Here is a 21143-nt window from a genome sequence, read left to right as displayed (position 1 = left end):
TCCAAGTCAATCCATGGATTGAAGTAAAACTCTGTACACATTCCATGTACAGTTACACGGAAAATAATTTTTCCATTAAGACACTGCTTTTCAGCACATGATGCGATAAGAGCTGGAACTGAAAGTGAAACTGATTCGGATTTGCCGCCACCGATAGTTTCTCTGCGAAGAAATATGTACAACAACTGCTCCCTTTTCATTGACTGCGGAGGAAAGATTAGTTTTTTTGAAGAGAGAAGTTGTGCATTATAATTGTCTTTGTGCTTGGAGGTCTGGCTTATACATACTCTTTCGTTTCCATCAATGGACAAGAATCCTTAGAGAGTGATCAGTAAATACAGAGCTTATAACGTTCCCACATAGAACGTTTTTCCTATTACATACGACTCATTTTTGTGGTCAAAACTCTTACTGAGATTTCCCATTAAAAGTGTTTTCTCACTTAACTTACGATGCATTTTTAATGATGTTTTCTGAAAAACGTTAAAAGCGGGATCCACTGTACGTGTGAATTATTTTACTTTGACTTCACGTTAGAATATTATAGCTCCCACATTAAGAAAGCCTTGTAAATGTCTGTACGTGTCAGGAAGTGCTCACAGAATTTTTGCTCTTGTCTAAAATGGGGACTCAGAAATTTCACCTGACATTTCCCCCGGAATGTTTTGTCCCCAAAAATTTCGCACCTGACATTCCATCTACCCTGAACATATGATTGACTGGACCAAGTCATTAGATGAGTGATCATATAAGTGGTAAGTGGGTGAGTGACCCTATGAGTGACCATGTATCAGCAATTCGTTGAATTAAAATGATACCGGGAGGGGGGGGGGTGGTCTTAGGACAAATAATAGTATAGTGCAGGGGTTCTCTAACTGCACGCAGCCTTGCCCCAGTGAGCCCCCAATCTTTGTCAGGGGCATTGCAGAGTAGTGACCTTAATATAGGTTTTTTGAAAATATTCCTTGTGAGCCAGCGGTGCTCACGAATAAGCACTAAATAGGGAGAAAGGGTCACCACGGGTGGAAAAAGTTTGCGAACCCCTGGCGTTGTATATCATTGTACCTTCCACACCCACACAAACATTGATTATTTCTAGATTTATTGAAACAGTGAAGGTACACAGAGAACATCCTGCGCTCTGATTAAAAAAAAAAAACTTTCTTCTTGGTTCAAACAGTTATTCTGTTCTTCACACTTCTCTGCATGTTGTAAGAATCTCTGTCGACATTGAGGTTTTATTGTGCTTGTTAGGCATCAAGAAGTTTATTCCCCAGAGTGGGTTTGATGTTGCTGGGAGGTGATGAAAGTGCGGTCTCGTACGGCTGAAACTATGGCCATCTTTGCTACTTTGTCCACCCCCTCTTCATTGCCTATTACTCCAGTGTAAGTTCTAAACCACATCAATGGTATGTACTTTTCTTTTAATTGATCACAACTTTGTTATATTGGCATCGGCAATTTAATACTGAATGAATTGTGCATGCATGTGTATCTAACAGTCTGAATGAATATCTAGTGCTTCATGTGTGGATTTTGTAGTGACTCCATCTATTTTTCAAAGATTGAAATTTAATGATTGAATATTTTTGTACTGTATACGCAAGACTCTGTGGCAAGACTTTTCAATAGGGAGACCAGCTCGCATTCACAATGTTATGTACTGGTGTTATGTATTTTTATATATTCAGGTTGTTTTTTTTATCTATTTATTTAGGGGCAGATGGAGCTACACCACAGAAGGTCAAATCAGTTAGTCTACCTGCTTGCAGTACCCTATGTAACTTGGCCCTACATTTGTTCAAGGCAAGACTAGACTAAAGCGTTGGCTGGGGTCTTGTGCTGGTTGAAGTGATGGTAAATAAGTATCCATCACAAAAATCTGAATGAGATGAATCAAGGGGGTTCATTCCCCCCCCCCTGCTCGAACCAGCTCTAATGACACTCGATTTAATAATTTATTTCCTGTTTTGCCATGCCAGAGTATGTGCTGAGCAGGATGGCAGCGTCAATTCCACAAATAACCTGCATGTCTCACGGAATGGGCCACGGGTGAATCACACAGTACTTATCTATTTATCTGTCTTTTCATCTGCAGTCTTTTTTAAAATACAGCCAAGAGAGAGAGAAGAGGTTTCATTTCTCTCTCTCTTCTCCCTTTCATTTCATTGGACCATTGCATATTCTTGGATATCCTGCTAGTGTTTTGGAAACTTGTCCCGAAATGGGAAGAAACTGTGCGTGTCTTTTCCTTCAATATGGAAACTTCTATGACTTCCTCTTCAAATATTATCAGCATGTATTTGAACAGTAGGTGTCAACTTAATAATCATATGGGTCTAACTCTTCTTCTCCTCCTTTTTCTCTTCCAAGATCGCCAACGAGAACACTGCTGCATTCTATTTCCAGATTCCGACAGCCTCAAGACACATGGCAGGACTTTCAGCGCAACTTTTACACTTTCCGAAAGGTCTAAGGAATTGGCCCAAGCCAGTAATGCACTGTAATCATCAGCAGTTGAGTCACGACTCGTCCATCGCCTATGAAGAGAAAAATCACAAACTATTTGTCACAAAATAAAAAATAAAAAAAAGAAAAGAAACCAACTAAAGGCAAATAACACTGAAGAATAGCAAACTTGTGTGTCCAACTTTAAAATGTACTATTCTCAATGTTTTTGACCTGCTGAACACAAATATCCCCATGGAAAAAATTTTCTTGGCTGTCGTTTTGGAGATATTATCATGTTAAATGTTACAAAGTGCTTTACGAGCGATATCAGTGGACAGTAATAAAACTTTGTCCAACATGAAAATATACAATTTTGAATAATTCTGACCTGCTGAACATGAATATCCCCATGGAAAAGTTTTATTGACTCTTGTTTTTGAGATATCAACACGTTAATAGTTAAAAAGTGCTTTATGAGCATTATTGTATGGTGAAAAGTGATAAGGACTACAGAATAACATTACCAGCAGGGTTTGAAAAATTGGGGAAAAAAATCTAGGCACCAACTGAATATTTTAGGAGCCAAGTGTATATTTTTTTACACAGAGCCAGCCAGTATTTTTGCATAGAAAGTTTTAGGTGACAATGTGAATTTTTTAGTTGCCATGGCAACCTTGTGAGAGGGATTTGCCAAGCCCTGGTTACCAGGAGAAATGGTCAATCTCAATGCCGGCTGACCACTGTTAGACAATTGTAAGAGATTCTTATATTTAGTGCAAGAAAATGAAATGCAAAACGAAATACATGTCAAATACCGATAAACTATTGTGCTGTAAAATATTTGTGTTTCTATGTATTTGCATTATGTTTTAATTCACATTAATGTTATGCCTCTATACAGGGTGATTCAGAAAAGCATCATTACATTGAAGGGCTAATTCAAACATACGATAACTTTCAAATAGGAACATAAGTGTGCAAATGCCATCCGGAGTCACTACAGGAAATTTTTTATGTCAATCACTTTTAAAGCAATCTCAAACTCAGCAAGCATGAAGTTGCAATTCTGACAACATAAATACATTAGGAGACCACATATTCAGAACACACATTCCGAAAATGTACTGATTGGTTAGAAATTCCGCAGAGGAATGTGCATGAGGTTCATGTATGGTTAAGTAATAGCAGCAAGCATGCAGTTCCATGTGAAATTTCTAATGAATCGGTAAATGCTGGAATGTGTGTTCTGAGTGTATGTGTGGCCGTAATGTTATTTACGTTGTCAGAATTACGACTTCATGCTTACTAAGTTTGGGATTGCTTTAAAAGTGTGTGATGCAAAAACTCCATGTAGCAGATCTGGATGGCATTTGCACACCTATGCTCCTACTTGAATTGTTATTGTATGATTGAATTGGCCTTTCAGTCTTGCAATGTTTTTCTGAATCACTCTGTACATTGGTGAAGTTTCTACATATTTGTGTTGTTTTTTCTGTATATTTATTCTGTTTTCTGTATACTTATGTAAGTTGTGTTTCAATATATTGTATTGTGTTATTATATGCGCATTTAAATGTGCAATTCCAGAAACACTTGAAGCTAATCCAGCTCTTGTTAGATTCAGTGTTCAGGCTGCCAAATTCCACAAGAAATGACTATTTCTCATTCGAATGCTGAAATTTTGTTAAAATTTATTGTGTAGAGTCATGAGAAAAAGACTTAAATTCTCATAACACATTATGACACCTACGTAGACATTCATGACTTTTTCTTGTTGTAACAATACTTGTTACTCAGTGCAAAAGTCCAAGGTTAGGCCTCAAATCGGTCACAATCGGCAACATAATTAACGATTGCGGCTGATCGTATTACTACTGTGTTATGTTTTTGAAATATTAATATAAATACTTTGTTTCGCTAGAGAGAGGGCCACAGACTTCTGTTACTGCAGATACACTATTTTTTCATCATTCAATAGTCCTTGTTGACTATTGTTTTTTTTTGGGGGGGGGGGGGGTTGCCATTCTAAAATATTGTAACCTGAATTATTTTCCATTTGAATATGTAAATTGCCAATAGTGATGTAATATATATCCCCCCCCCCCCATGCCAAAAGCTCGAATGTGCAATGTAATTGAAAAAAGGAATATGGAGGAAATGGTATTTGAACGTTTACTCTACCTGTATTGTCATTCTATACTTACTGTCATTCTATAGAAGTTATTTTCCTAAAATGTTTTGTAACATGTGTTTCAATAGAGACACACATTCGTATTTCAGGCAACACTTAGATAGCAAAATAGGATTGGATTTTCAATTTATTGGCGCAAGGACCAATTTGGCCAAACTGTGCCATAGATAGCAAAATAAGGTATCCAACTAGCTGATTTTAAAAAACGGAAAACAGGTATTTTTGTGCAGCATTTTGTACTTTCCAGACTCTGCCACAAAGCTCGGCTGGAAGAGATCTCTGCAATGGGATAAGTCATTTGGGTTTTTGGCATGTGGGAGATGAAATGTTTGTTTGAGATGGAATGATCGCAGAGAACATGTGAGCCGAAACTATCTTTGTTTCATCTTGTACAAATACTGCTCGCTGAGAGCGATGAAGTTCATTCCACTTCGCCTCAGTTCAACATGTGACAAAGCAGTCGACAATTGGCAGTCGGCCATAAAAGGTGTCTTAAATTATGTTTACCTAATCACAGTATTAACATATCTATGTGTTGGTAGGTCTGGACTTTAATTGTTGAAATGAAACTAATCCTTTTATTGTAAAATTATTTTAGTGCTTATGAAAAAACTTGACCAAAGTGCACCTGTGAGGAATGGACGATCAATTTCTCGTGATTGATTCCTGAAGATCCTGCCCAACCTGATGGTTATATCTCAACCCGTCTTAATGACAGTGCCTGGATAGATCCGGAGGACTCCAGTCGACTCCATCGGATAGTCTTCATTTGATAAGTGGCTATGAAGCTTTCCACCTAGGCGACTACAGGTGATCACCACCAAATAGGAACTCTTGTTGATATCACAATATAACGCCAGCTTCTATGAACTCAATCCTGTGAAATTCCCCTCAGAAGTTGGCTCGAGTAAAAGGTGATGATAGAGACTGATATGAAAGAACCTGGCCTTTTTGGTGAGATGAACATTTTTATTTATTTTTTATGGGAGGCCAAAAATAGGATTCCGCAGATATCTTAAATTGATTCGCAAATGTGTTTACACTAGGAAATTAATTGTATTTAGTAATTGGGAAATTATGATCAACAAATGCCTTGTTGTGAGAATTGACTTTTGTCCGTTCCTTTTGGCATCTGTCAACTTGGATAGAGATTCAAGTTTGCAACCAGGATAAGTTGCATTGTCATTTGCTCTATTCGTGAATCATTGTGTGCTTATGAATGCCTGGTATACACGTGTCATGATGTGCTAAATGCACATGGATAACATGGATAACAATCATGATTTTTTGATAGAAAATCTCACAATGATCCAAAATTATGGTAACAACATGGGCACAGGAACTAAGATTTCATACAGAATGTTGTAACACCAGATCTGTTGCCTAAAAAGCCCTAATGTTCGAGTGGCAATAAAATTGGCTCCAAACTGAAGACTAGGCCTAACTCTCTCTGTAAACCCCCCACCCACCCAATCAATATGATTAAAACAATCTATTAACCCCAAATAAGCATTTAGCAATGAGTTTGCATTAATTAATTAAATGTGGAAAAATCACCAAAATTACCTTCCTGAAGTTCTACCTTTACAACTGCCAACATAGGCATCTACAGCAGAAGTTAAAACTTTGTCTAAGAGAATGAAAATTTGATCATCGTTCAAGACACATTTTGCACTTTCATAAACAGGTTCGATAACCGCTTCCATAATGTTTTTAAAAGAAACGTCAGAACTTTTCTGGCAACCTAAAATTAATAATCAGAAGAAAAAATGTCACAAATCAGTCAAATAGAACTCTTATCGTTCATTATCATAGATATTGAAATTCAGTCACAAACCCAGCATTAATAAAATTCTTAAAATCTTTATCATAATTCTGATAGCGATTATGAACTTGAATATTAATAACTGAAATGTGACTGGCAGTATTGAACTTGAATATTAATAACTGAACTATTGGGTTTTTACCAGGACATGGTAAAAACTAGGTATTTACTGGTAAGGGGGCCATTCAAGTATTACATCAGCAAGTTTTTAGCCATTTTTGACCCCCCGTCAGCAAAAGTCAGCAGCAAAACTCTGACTCTCTCCCCCCCCCCCCCTGTCAGCAAAATTTTGTCACTAGCTCTACCTTCTGCCTCCTAACGCATATTGGGGGGGGATCAGAGATGTACGCAGGGGGTGGGGGGGCATAGGGAGCTTCCCCCCCCCCCAAGATGATGAACATTTATTTTTTAATGCAAAAAATATTTCAAAAACAATTAAAATTTCTGAAAAAAATACCTTTATACGTTATTATAATCAATTTCTGTTACTTTCAATGCTATTTGAAGAACTTAAAATTTCTTTTTCATTAATTTTAAGAAATTCGAGATAATTCTTTGCCAACAGAACAATATGATGAAATGAGCATATGTAGGTACTTTAATAGGCAAGATAGTAAGAATATAATAATTTTTGTTTTCTGTGTTTGCAGTGGCTTAAAACTATGCATTTTGCGCAGGAAAAAACGAAAAATCAGTACATAATTTTTTTTTAAATAATGACATAAATGATTTCATTCTCTGAAAATGGTGAAAAAACACGAGTTTTTCCCCAAGGTGGTAAAAAGCAGTGCCGTATTTACAGGAGGAGATTAGTGGGCTCAATCTGCTACTTCAGGACAGCAAATTTGAGGGATTAGTGGACAAGAAAGTTTGTAGAATGGGGAAGGGCAGCAAAATTTGTATAAATCTTAATAAATATGCCTCTGCCCAGACAGCAGGGGGGCTAGGTTAGTGAGTGACCAAAAGAGTGGCCTAGAGCAGCGTTTCTCTAGGGGTTCTTTAGCGGGGCGTGAATAGCACGATTCATTTTTACCTATTTATACCCCATTAGGCATGCATATTACCAGGCCTTCTACTCAAATAAAAGAAATCAACTGGGCCATGGTCTTTCAAAAGTTGAGAACCACTGGCCTCGAGTGTTTGCGAGTGCGCAAAAGAGTGATATACAGAGTAAGGGAATAAGACCTAGAGAGGGCGAAAGCATGTGAATAATCAAAACAATGACCTCAAGCATGTGTAAATGATTAAAAGAGTTACCCATAAAATGACCAAAACAGTGTGCAAGCTCACACACATGTAAGTAACAAAAATAGTGACTTAGAGAGAGTGTGAGCATGGGAATGATCAAAAAGATGACGCACAGGTGTACTTGAAGGAGTGGGGGGGGGGAGGCTAAGCAGATATGCTTATAGCACAGAGTGGCAAATTTGAAAAAACAGTGGGAAAATCAGACTAGAATGGGAGAAGAGTTTCAAATTTGTGTAGCCCATAGGGGGCAAAAACATAAATGTGCCTCTGTGAACAGGCTTATACACGAGTATATATGGTATATTTTTCATTAAATCTGTCCTTTTGCCATGGTCCACGCATCCTACATTATCAAGTTTTGTCAAGATAATAACAACATTGATGATAAACAGTATTTAGTTAGATGTATTGCCCCCCCCCCCAAAAGAGGTTTATTCTAATAACATTTTTGTGAATTACACAGAAAAACACACTACAATTTTTAGTGATCAGGTGGTACCACATACCGATATCATTAGACATTCTTGGAACAACAAAAATATTTGACGACTTAAAAAATATATGGAAGGATATTCCAAGCAAAATATAAACAATATGTTTGTAACGATTTCAAAAAAATCTCTTAAAGAAATGTCGTTATTAAGGGGTTTATCATAGTAAAGTATATAGTTGTATATCGAGAGAAGTTTAACATTGCACTATAGGCAATTCCAAACAAGCTTTAAAAAAATATTGTTACAAAGGCATCATTATATCGAGTATTGTTATAATGAGGTTTCACTGTAATTAAACACATCACAGCAAGTATTAATTACTTATCAGTCTCCTGATTATGCTTGTCCGATCAGCAACCAGATCGTCGAATATCATAGCTTTTATTCTCCCTTGAAGGTGGCCGGTGAAAGCAAGTGGCATTTCCTAAAACAACAGAAAGATTGGCATTATTATTATAAACATGTATACAGTCACTGGCATAAGCAGGGGAGGAGGGTGCTACTCTTCCTGCGCCAAGATTTAAGGTTTTTTTAGTAAGAAACAGAAAAACTCCTCGGGAAGAAAAATGATAGCCTACCACTTGAGAAAATCCTGGCTACACCCACCACGTACAGTCAAACTCTGTGATAACGACATTCCATGAGTTTTTGAGATTCCATGAATTTTTGTCATTATCATAGACGAAAATAGACTTGAAAGTGGGGGGGGGGGGAGCATGATGATGATGATGATTTTTGGGTTTTTATGAATTTTTGAAGTTTCTATGAACTTTTTGCCCACCCTGTATATGGCAATGTTTATGTATGGGGGTAATTGTAATGAAAGTTCCCATACTCTGAGTAGTTTTTTTCAAAAAAATGCTTATCCGAATGCAGCCAAATTTTTAGGATATCTTAATGAGACCATGAGAGAGAGATTTATGAAATAATAAAAAGTTCAGTTTTTGAACACCAGGTGAAAAAAGTGGTTCTCTTTTATTGAATTTTCCTTTTCCCCTTCATGGACCATATAGTATATATTCCAAGTTTCAATGGAATATGTCCTCCAGAATGGCCGCTACTTAGGTCGAAGTAGTGTTGGTATTCTGATGGATGCTACATTTGTCTGAGCAGTGTCAGTACTGAAACCACCCACATCTATGTAGCATTTTTGTTCTGGTAGACACACTGCATTGAAACTTGGTATATACATTATATGGACAATGGGAAAATGTACAATGCAATTAAAAAAAGCGCCACTTTTTCACCTGGTGGTCAAAACTTTTTTTTTTAATTTCAGAAATCTCTCGCATGGTCTCATTCAAATATCCTAAAAATTTTACTACAGTCAAATAAGCATTTTTTGAGAGAAAACTACTCAGAGTATGGGAACTTTAATTATAATCACCTTGTACAATGTGTTTCACTATACGGTCAAGTTTCCAGGTACACGCACATGTAGAACAAAACAAATGGGAGTCGGGTCACAGACATAGAAAAAGAACTGCGATGGATCAGAGTCTGATGGTTAACTAGAACTCCAACAATTCTCGGAAAAAAGCTGAATATGAAATTTTGGAACATTTGGAAGATAACACTTACTAAAAATACACTTGAATCTCAAAGTTTTGTTTCCAATTTCGCGAATGTGAACAGTTCACTACAAACTTGTCATACTTCGATGGATGCCAAAAGTATTGCCGAATGTACAGAATACCCCTGAAGTTACAAGATAGATGGAATCGGCAAACACATTTTAGTTAGCTGGGATTAAAATTTAGGAATAAAATACCCATTTTTCTGGGCAAAAATGATAATTGAAAAAATTCAGTTATTAATACCCAATGTACTAAATGTAAATTTAACAAAATGTTATATCTTTTTTTGATGCTGGCTTTATAAAATCTAAATTGTCTTGTGGTTAGGTTCTTAAAAAATCCATACGCCTTTAAATCTGTGCAAATGTAATACGCTTCAAATGTTTTTATAAATTGAACAAAACGAAAATTTTGAACGTATGTTAGTATATTTGCATATAGTTTTTACAACTGAACATTAATTGTGTAGCTTAACAAATAATTTAATCAGTATGTAGTAAAATTTAGTATTTCAGTTCTTGTAAATTATAATTTTTGCCATTTTTGATGTGTTTTCCTTTCTTATGCACAAACTTTGTTTCTCGAAAACTCTCTACCTCAAATGTTTCTATGGTACAGTCGGTTTCGCGATAAAAAGGTTTGACTGTAGTTCAAATAAACTGAAAGGGAAACTGATCAAGATCAATGTTCAATTACAAATCAAAAACGGCCAATTCAGTGCGAAATATCTTTAGCACATAACTCATTATCAAACAAATATACAAAAACTAGATAATATATATAACAAGATGAGATCCCAAATAACAAACACCACAATAAACATAACGTTGTGTTGGAATGTCATAAGCTAACTATATGTTTTATATTGTATAGATGTTGGGTGTGTATATTTTAAAAAAAAACTCACCTGAATGTTTTTCAATATATTTTGAAATGCTTTCCATGACTCTGTGAATACTTGCGGCATAAGCAATTGTTCTTCGTGCATTTTGGATTTCCAAGGATTATCAGAATCCGCTAATCTGGAATCTTGCTATATATATAAAAAAAAACAGAATAATGGTATCAATATAATTAAATTGATTATTTAAATTTTTATTTACAGCAAAAAACTTGCTTTGTTAATGATATCAGGTTTTCAAGCAATGATGTGTCATATTTTATGCAAACAATTTTGTTTTGTGAGGGATGTTTGAATATCTGCACAATAGAACCTTGACAACTAAACCACACATGCACCTCATCCATATTCCTCTGTGGAACTTCTAACAAATTGGTACATGTTGGAATGTGCACGTACGTGTAGTGAACCTGACGTGAAGTTCATTTCTGTGTGAAATGCTTCTTATGTGTAGTGTTGCCATCTGCCATCAATTTTTCTAACTGTGAGTGAAGTGTAATGATTGAATAATTGTATCGTTGTAGGCCTGTTGCTCTCTGTAGCGAGAAATAGAACCTTGACTGTCTAATGTGTTTAGGAGATGTGCCTACATTGAAAAATCAAAATTTCCTGATAATCAAATGCGCATCCAGTAACATATATACCAGCATCTGACAAATCCCAGGTGCCAGATCTGCAAGACAACTGGAAAATCGGTATTGGCACCAGAACTATTTGGGATTGTGGAATTTGGGTCTTTTGAGATCTACTTGGATACGTCAGTTTTGTCTTTATGCCATAGGCAGATACGGGGGGGGGGCAGTGGTAGCGATCCCCCGAAAATGTTCAGTGAAAAAAATTGTATTATTGGCATAGGCGGGAGAACAGAGGTGGTGCACATTGGTTCCCATGCTCACTATACACACTCTCTGCACTGATTAGACTCTTTCCCCGTGCGAGGAACCTGTATCCACCTGCTTATGATCAGTGTCTAACAAGTGTGAATGGCTAGAAGAGGAAAGAATATATTTTTTTTCAACTCCTTCATGTTCAAGCTTTCGGCGATAAATTTGAATGATCTGCATCAGACGTACAGGCGATAAATGTGATAACCTTGTTCCATGTTAAAAAAAAAGAAGAAATGGGAAAGAAAGAAAGAAATAATGATGGGGAGGAACAGTACAGAGATAATTGGATAAGAGAGTATTAGTACAGAGTGCCTTGCTCTTTCGTCACTCACCTACAAACTTGTTTTATAGTTTTTTTTATTACTTTTTCTCTTTCTCCCTTCTAGGTACAGTATATGTGTAATAGATGGATTAGTTCTGAGAAAGGTACATTATATGTGTGTCTGTGTGAGGGGAGGGGGGAGGATGCTGTGGAAAACGAGGAGGGGGAAAAAGCTGAGGAGAATGAGGAGGGGGAAAAAGCTGAGGAGAATGAGGAGGGGGAATAAGCTGAGGAGAACCGCCATCATCATTATCTCATTGAGATATCACAACGGTGGTAAGGGAACAAAGAGGGGGAAATACACATCTTTGTTCCATATGGTTATAAATAAACCTTTGCTATGAGGAAAAAAATAGATTGAAGAAACAGTTCGCTAGATTGAATTTGTTCCACTGGCGTTTGGACGCAATATTACATCCCTGATCATAAAGGGGTTAATTGAGATGAGACAGATCTTGGAATTGAGATGGGCAGTGATTGATGTGTTCTAATCATACTTCTTATTTTCTATTTCAGTGGTAGATTTCTGCGGTGCTTCGTATAGCAATGCTGAAGGGAAAAGGTATTGCTATACAGGATTTATCATTATAGACAATATATATATTAATGCTGCAACTAGGGAGGATGGGGGGGGGGGGGAAGGAGGTTCCCATGAGCATAGGCACTGGACAGGGCCGGATTTAGGTTTGATGTGGCCTTAGGCTGTATATATATATATATATATATTTTGAAGGTAATAAGGACCATTGCATGTCCAACCCCAGATGTCTTTGTCAATGACATATTGTTACCGTCTTTTGTGTTGAATATATGATATATGGTAATTTATGGACCTAATACGTATGTAAAATCATTCGCAGATCTCCATTGCAATCATTGCTTTCTGCAATTTCTCCAAAAAATAAAAAATAACAGTTTGGAATTTTTGAGGTCTTCTGCAGACCTCGGGCCCCTAGGCTGCAGCCTGTCTAGCCTATAAAGAAATCTGACACTGGATCAAGGAGGATGCTGAATTAATTTTTTACCTTAAAAATTATGAGAAGGGGCACTAAAACGAACATTGGCCCCGGGTGACTGAGCAAATTTTCGTTCCTAGCTGCAGCTCTAGTACATATAAACACTATGGGAAGTGTGCCAGGATGGGGGGAATGGAATTTTTACAAAGTGGAAATCCTATACAATTGCCATATATAAAGCTAATTGCCTATATTACGCTCTGGTCCTGGTGTATTCTGGTAGCCATAATGTTAATATATTCCATCCATAACAACAACTTTATAAGGATATGTTTTTCTTGTCTCTTGAGTATCTCAAAAGCGTTTCAGTGTATAAGTGTCGTGAGGACCCGGGTTCAAACTTCACTGTTGCCACACCACAGTGGTCCCCAACTTCGAAGCATGAATGCGAGCTAATCTCCTCGTTAAAAAGTCTCATCACAGAGAGCAACAGGCCTACAATGGTAAAATCTTCAATCATTACACTTCACTCACAGTTCGAAAAACAGATGTCTGATGGGAAGTGCTATAACAAGCATTACACAGAAACTAATTTCATGTTAGGTTCCCAACACAGACATGCACATTCCAACATGTACCAATTCGTTAGAAGTTCCGCAGAGGAATGTGGACGAGGTACATGTGTGGTTTAGTAGTAGTGTATAAACGATTATTGCTGTAGAGGGCATCGTTATAGAGGATTTTCGTTGTACAGCAGAAAAAGTTTATTAAGCTGGCATTTTATTGGCAATATCTTATATTGTAAGGTAACCTCTGCAAGGATGGCGTCACTCTCCGCTACAAACGAAGGTTTCAATATATCTTCGCAACAGCCAGTTGTTAAAACCTTCGTAAGGTAACTTAGACTCCCAGATTCTTCTTGTTTGCTGTAGCACTTCCCGTCTGACATCTGTTTTTCTAACTATGAGCGAAGTGTAATGATTGAAGATTTTACCATTGTAGGCCTGTTGTTCTCTGTGGTGAGACTTTTTAATGGGGAGATTGGCTCGCATTCACACTTCAAATTTTGGAACAGCCGAGTGCCACTGTGGCAACAGTGAAGTTTGAACCTGGGTCCTCATGATGCTTATTTTAAGTTGAAGAAGAAAGGAACTAACAAAAGACTAATTGGACAAACCAGCCGATGCCTGAATGCTGATGAGACATTCTATGGTTTCCGGTGGACGAGAGGTCCCCGGGATTCTAAAGGGTGTGATCTCTCATAAGGTTACTGACCATAATTTTACAATATCATAAAGAATCTCATTGGTTGGCTCTACACCTTTAAAAGCCATGAAAGACTGGTTGGTTAATTTACGGTTTTGTTGACATGAAATGCTAAAGCGATAGCTCGCTTCATCACAAAAATTTAAAAGACATGGAAATGTATATCACACAAGCACATAAATTTTTGAATCCCCAAAACAATGAACGAATCTCACCAAAATATCAGAATAGGCTATTAATATGCAGTTGGACACATCCCACGATGATAGACATGCTCCATGTTTGACAATTGCCCAGCGGTGGAATGTATTCAAACAGCAAGACATCCTATTTAGGGCTAATACACAAAAAAAAAAGCAATTGTCATTATTCATTTAAATTATGCTTCAAAATAATTAACACAGTGCTATCTATGGATTAAAAAAAATCAAATTTACACGAAATCAACAATCACATACAGTGGAACTTCAATTACCAAGTAGTTCGCATAAGGAGCAGAAATTGTGAACAAATTTTGACTCAACTAACGAACGATGATTTGCATTACAAGCAAAAATTTGCTCTCCGTTTATTTATTTTCACATTATCACAACTGAGCTGATGGTTTTCTGCTCTTGTTCTCACACACACACACACACTGTGGAATTGTGGATAATATTCTCCTCTACCTAGCCTCCGGTCAGCATAAGGGCTGTCTTAAGAGCATTATGGGGCCCCTGGGCCAAGTGTTTTTTCTGTGGCCTTACATGGCAAAATCTCAAAAAATTCCACTACTTCTCATTTTTCTGAGGGCCTTTTTCTCTTGAGGCTCAAAGCCCATGTGTTAAGACGGCACTGGTCAGCATGCCTCACTCAAAAATGAAAATATGTGCGAACATTACTGTTTATGGTACGAAACTAGATGTAGCATTATCACCATGCATATATGTGCTTGAAATTTTTTTTTAAATTCTGTTTGTTGATAGAAAAGTGCGGACTGATTGCATCATCGAACGTGATTTTGATGGAGCTAGCGCATGAACGGGGCCAACCCTTGGGAGAAGACCATGGGACTGGAGGTGCATGAGGATGACACTCAAGAACTAGCAATAGAACATGGCCAGGAGTTGACCGTAGATGAAATGATGGATCTCTTTTTCACGCAACAGCTAGAGTTTATGGACGGTATCTCGTTTGAGGAAGAGGGAAATAAAGAGAAATCCTTCACTTCAAATGAGATTAGAAAGATGTGCAGAATGTGTGGAATCCGTGCAAAATTTTGCAGAAAAGAATCAATCAAACAAAGCGAGTAATGAATCTGTCCAACGACAATGCAATTTTTAATACTTCCAAGAAATCCTTGGACCGAGGCAAAAGCAAATGTCATTGGACAGGTTCTTTTTTTAAAAGTTGCACGAAAAAAATTTTCAAACAACAGTCCATAAATCATCTTAAACGATAGTGCTACTCTCTCTCTCATCATTTAGAGTCATTTGTAAACATTTTATTGTGTGTTATTTATCTCATTAATATATTATATATATTTCTCATTGCACATTACTTATTATAGTATAGTTGTGTTGTATTATTGATTGAATGCCGTTTTTATTAGTCATTTTTACGTGAATGAATAATTGTGAAACAAATTATCAGAGTTTCCATTATTTCCTATGGGAAGTTTGATTTAAATAATGAGCGATTCAGATAACGAGCACATTGGCGGAACAAATTAAGCTCATTAACTAAAGTTCCCCCGTAGTAAACAAATTCCTACTACATTAGCAATTCCATATCAATACCTTGAAATGAGAGACATATGTCTGCACTCGAGAGAGTTTCAATGCGGAGTACAACAGAGGACGATCGAAATGCTGAAGCAAATGTATTTCCCACTTTCGTTCCTATCTTCCCATCGGATAATGGTACCGCTTCACATCGATGACGAGTGGCAAATTTCAAAGCGGAGCACATGTCCTTGTCCCAAGAAACACTCGAAAGAAAGGAAACCATCGAAGAGTAGAATTTTTGCAATGACCTCTGAAGTTCGATTGAAATATCTGTGACAAAATGTATGAAAAATTAGTCTTTTTTTGGATAAACAAACTCATAACTAAAGCAAATAATCAAACATAAGGGACCATCATTTGATAAAATATCGTACATAATAAAGCATATTTATTTCAATACACAACCGCAAACCTTCCGTTTTAACAGCAGCACTAAGGACAGCCAGAAGAGCGCAAACGTATCCATTTTCCAACACGAGAAAACTGCCCAAGCGATGCTCGTGGTAGTGTAGATGCTTTGGACTATCGAATGGAATGGTCATCAATTTCCTCGTTGTCTCATTCCAGAACACAGACCAGTAGACTTTCTCGATCTGCTCATATTCCACATCGCTGTTGGGTTTAGGGCGTCTCCATCCTTTATGAGCTGGAAAAATGATTAAGAGAGAAAAAATTTCAATTTGTAGTAAATCATTAAATTATATGAGTATATCATTTTGAGAGGCAAGATTTTTCCATAATTGGGGTACACGCTGGTGAATTCTCAGTGACGAATTTGGGTACCCATAATTCCTCAAGAGTTATAGGTATGGCAATGCTAATAGGACATGGAATAATGATATTGGCCAATCAATAATGGTTTTTTATGAAACTGCATACTGAAGCAAATTTTGGGGTTGTTAGATATAATTATATTTATTTAATCCGTATAGTTAAAAATTATTTGTTGGAGTGATAAAATAGCAGATATTAGTGATTGAACCTGGCTAGGAATTGGGTAAAGAGGGCGCCATGTTTGTTGACATCTGAAATCTGGATGGACTTGACCATTGAAGAATAATTTTTTTACTCTTCTATTCCTTCTCGCTATTGTGGGGTCTATTTTTATAGGTTTGTTTCAGCACTCATGCATTGATCTCTGGGGATCAGGCACTAGGAGTTGGTCCGAAACAGGAATGTGGCAAGATCAGGGTCATAGCATGCCTTCTGGGACCCGCTAGAATTGACTTTTTATTAGAGGCCCTCCCTGAAATGGTTATTATTATACAATATAAGTGTATATTTTTCTGGGATGACTTTTCTTCGTGTCAAAATTGCCAACCTTGATAGCGATAGTGTTTGCAAGTTTTGGCAACCCTCTATCAAACCACATTAATTAAACGCATATTTCTTTAAATCAATTTTTTTGTGTACAATTTCTTTGTACTTTTCAGTATATCCTGCATATTTCAATTCATTATTACACATTACTGCATATTAGATTGATTTCATGTAATAAATTGAATTTTTGTGATATTGTATGTGTTTTTTGTCGGCCATCGTGAATTGGCCTGCGATTGGTTGGCGCGAGAAAAAATTCACCATGCTGGCAGTGACCACCATGTTTATGGAAAATTAACCCCCCCCCCTCCCCCAACTTTCAAGTCTATCTCCGTCTATGCATCCCAGTTCTGGTATGGCCTTACAAGGAGCTACTACCATACAGCTACTATATACAGAAAAGCATTACACTTGACTGCAAAAAAGTTTCACCAAATTGTATGAGTGTTAACAAGTAATTAAATATAAAAAAAGCAACATAGTTGGGTAAATTCAAAAAGTTTACGAAATAAACGAACCATGATAACTTAGACTTTCCTTTACCACAGACAAAGCATCATTTCCGTGAACATCAGAGGCGAGATTTTTCATGGAGCAGATGAATTTAAGAACCAGGGATTGATTTTGGGTCGACACAGATGTGAAAAGGTCTGCCATTTGTTCTTTGAATAACGAAGTGACCACAAAGCCACAGCGTAAGAGACCTTCACTAGCAGAAGCGCTGTAGTAATCAGACGTGCTGGTTCTGTCCGGAGTCCTTCGGTTGGAGTTAGAAGTAACACAAACAACATCTAAAATGCTAGACTCGTCAAATTTGTGTCTTTCAGAACGCACTGTTGTCAGTAATGCTTGCATGATCTTTTCACTTGCAACTTTTGCTTGAAACTTGGCAAGGCCTGATAGCATTCCATGGAACGGTTGAGAAGTTTTCATCAAATCACTTGCAAAGCTCTGAGAAACGAACCAACTCTTCGTGTAACTGAAGAGCTCTTTGAAAGAATCGCAAGTCTGTAAGATGGCTGATAAAAACTCGACAGACACACTGGTCGGTTCAATTCTATACAGTTTGTGCAAGTTTATAGTTAAGCAGAATACTATGATCAAGAACAGTTTCTCATGATGAGTGCCGGAAACTATCGATACTTTCTGAAGAAGGACATGCGAGGATTGAAGATATCCACTATCTAGAATATTCGTGGCATTGTTGAAACCTTTCAAAACTGCGACTTGATCCCGAAACATGTTTCTTATATGCTCATGAGCACGCTTCAAGTTCGTGATACTTATCAGAATATCCTCGAGAAAATTATTTGTCTGGGAAAAAGTCACCGGCTTCATGTTTTCCCTCTCGAAACCGGACAACAGCCACAGTTTGTTGAAATATTCTTTGTACTGCAAAGTGCAATGGTTGCCGTCTTTTCTCAGGACCAGTAAGTACCATCTACAAAGCAAGTTTTTCAATCGATTATAATGCATGCAAAGTTTCTTGTAATCTTCCGAGGCCATCCCCCGTGAGTGAAAAATTGTACATTTCGCACATTCGTTTTGTTCATTTTGAGCTGCATGGTGCATTTGCATCCTCAATTCCTCTAGAGTTCTAGTGGCTCGTAAAAATGTCTTCTGACTGAAAGGCGAGAGCGGTTTCCGCTTTGAAAAACGTACTTTCCTGTGAGATTTGGTTTCCATCTTACAGCCTTCTGGATGCATTAGCCCAACCCATGTGGTAAAACCCAATGCTCCGTAAGTCCACAAAAAAGTGTGATTGCATCCTTAAAACTGTCTTAATATATTGTCCCACCTAAACTGGTAAATTGAGCCAGATCACATACAATTCTCTTAACGTATCGTCCCAACTCAAGGGATGAATCGCTATGATCTGAAGAAACCTTTGATCACATCAATACCAGATCATAAATAGGTTGCATCTTCATGCTTCTTTGAAATCCCAATGACACTACCAACTTTAGTGGATCGACGAGCCAGATCACATCAATGCATTTCCCTGAATGCATCGATAAGACTGGATGCATCCCGCCTTTACAGATTTCAATGTGTTCCCAAGGGATGGATGCATCCAGCATTTATTTACAGCTCCGAATATGTCATCCAACTGTACGTTAAGTCAAACCAAATCACGTCGGTACAATCCTCCTACCTAACGCAGTAAGTTGAGGCAGATCACATTAATGCAATGAATGAATCCTCCCATCTAAGTGGTAAATCGGACTAGATCATTATACAATTCTTTAAACATAGCATCCAAACTGTAGGAAAAATACAGCCAGATCACATAGGCACAACACTCTAAATGTTTTGTCACAATCGATACGGCATATTGAACCAGACCACATCAATACGATTCTCTGGATGCATCGTCCCAATTCAAGTGTCTCAAAGATATGGACAAAGAAAAAGACCAGTCACATCATTTTGACTTCACCAATGTCCAATATCGACTAAGTGTTCACATGGTTATTATACCCATATACAGTGATGATGAGCATAAATGTCCTCAGTACCAATTTAACGTAAATTCTTTCAGTTGAACCACAAATACATTGAAATTTCTATGCTAACTTGGCCACATGGGAAATACTTCAAATTCATTCACAGTTTTAGAAAGGATTAGCCAGGGCCCCATTTCAGGACCCGCAAGAGGGACATTTGCTCAGGGGCCCCCAAAATATAAACAACATATATTCATTGATGGGTCGAACATCTTTAGCCTTATTTGAAAGGAAGCGCCTTCGTGTAAAAGTTGGGCCCCTGGGCATCCTCGGACACCGACGTTATAATGATACCCCCCATGCACACATGACAAGGGGTAAACAAAGCTCTAAAGTCGGAGCGGCTTTGACTTGAACATTGAGACATGTAAACAAAAAGGAAATTATTGATTTGTATTTATTGCAGAATGAATCAGATTTTATACTATAAAATTTATTACATGACAAGTGAAATTTTCAGTTTGGGAAAATTGATTCAGTGGAATCTTTATTATATTTCTAATATTTATTGTTTATGAAATACCAGATCGCAATATTTATCATCACCATACTAGTCAACTATAAGTTTAAGAGTTTCACTCTGCGTCTGTCGTCTGCTTTTTTTTTAGGCTCTTTGTTTTTGATGTCTCCTTATGAACCGAGAGAAATAACTGAACCTTGTCAGTCAGTTCAATTTGGGGGCTTTGCTCATAGGGAACCACATCGAATGAGGAATTCTGCTCCCTCGTCACGAACTTTATCATCAACGCATAATTCGACTCTTATTTTGAGATTAGATGGTATCCATCGAGTATTACAAATAAAGTATTTCTCCTCTAAGATGACAGCCCCAACAGTATGAATCCGAACAGCAGAAATTCCTTTTTTTATCTGTCGTCTGCTTTTTTGACGGTCTTTGATTCGACGAATCCATATGAGTAGGGTGACTATACGTCCCGTATTTCCCGGGACAATCCTGGTTTTCTTTCTTTTCGGTTTTTCCAGTTTTTTACATGACGCCTACTTGGATTTTTATTCTTTATTGAAGTCAAAGATTGAAATTATTTTTCAACTCATGAATTATTTTATGGTAATTACAACTACAAATAAGAACATTAATCTCCCACATTTGTCTTGTTGAGCGTTTTATTTCGTGGAATTCATTTTAATCCACTGCAATTTGCAGTAACGCTTCGTTTCCTGCCTTACGATTTTTCCGTAATTTTAGCAATGTTTGGCAACTTTGTGCACTTTTGACGTTGTTCTTGGTGATGTTCCGTATTTGGAATCCCAATTTCCGTTTTTCTCTCGACAAAATATGGTCATTGTACTTATGAGCCTAAAAAAAGAACTGAACTTGTCAGTCAGTTCAGTTCGAGAATTTCACTCATAGGGAACCATATCGAATGAGAAGTTCTTCTCTGTCGACTCCAGTTTTGTTTTCACCATATAA

At 37.3% G+C, this 21143-nt stretch overlaps 1 protein-coding gene across 1 annotated transcript; it reads right to left on the bottom strand.

The window, feature by feature from the left end:
• Positions 1 to 1087: 1087 nt before the first annotated feature.
• On the bottom strand, positions 1088 to 20053 carry LOC149067751 (uncharacterized). Its single transcript, XM_089252164.1, has 8 exons — positions 17723 to 20053; positions 16297 to 16530; positions 15897 to 16154; positions 14334 to 14455; positions 10694 to 10819; positions 8531 to 8633; positions 6209 to 6386; positions 1088 to 2540 (listed from the first exon to the last, which is right to left on the bottom strand). Exons 1-8 carry the CDS (start codon positions 18909 to 18911, stop codon positions 2330 to 2332), a joined length of 2421 nt encoding a protein of 806 aa, XP_089108290.1. The 5' UTR covers positions 18912 to 20053; the 3' UTR covers positions 1088 to 2329.
• Positions 20054 to 21143: the final 1090 nt, after the last annotated feature.

The sequence above is a fragment of the Pholcus phalangioides genome, unplaced genomic scaffold (genome assembly GCF_987345545.1).
Source record: "Pholcus phalangioides strain wild (caught in Gottingen) unplaced genomic scaffold, Ppha-v1.0 ptg000028l_1, whole genome shotgun sequence".
Lineage (NCBI taxonomy): Eukaryota > Metazoa > Arthropoda > Arachnida > Araneae > Pholcidae > Pholcus > Pholcus phalangioides.
This window is presented reverse-complemented; position numbering and strand designations above follow the sequence as displayed.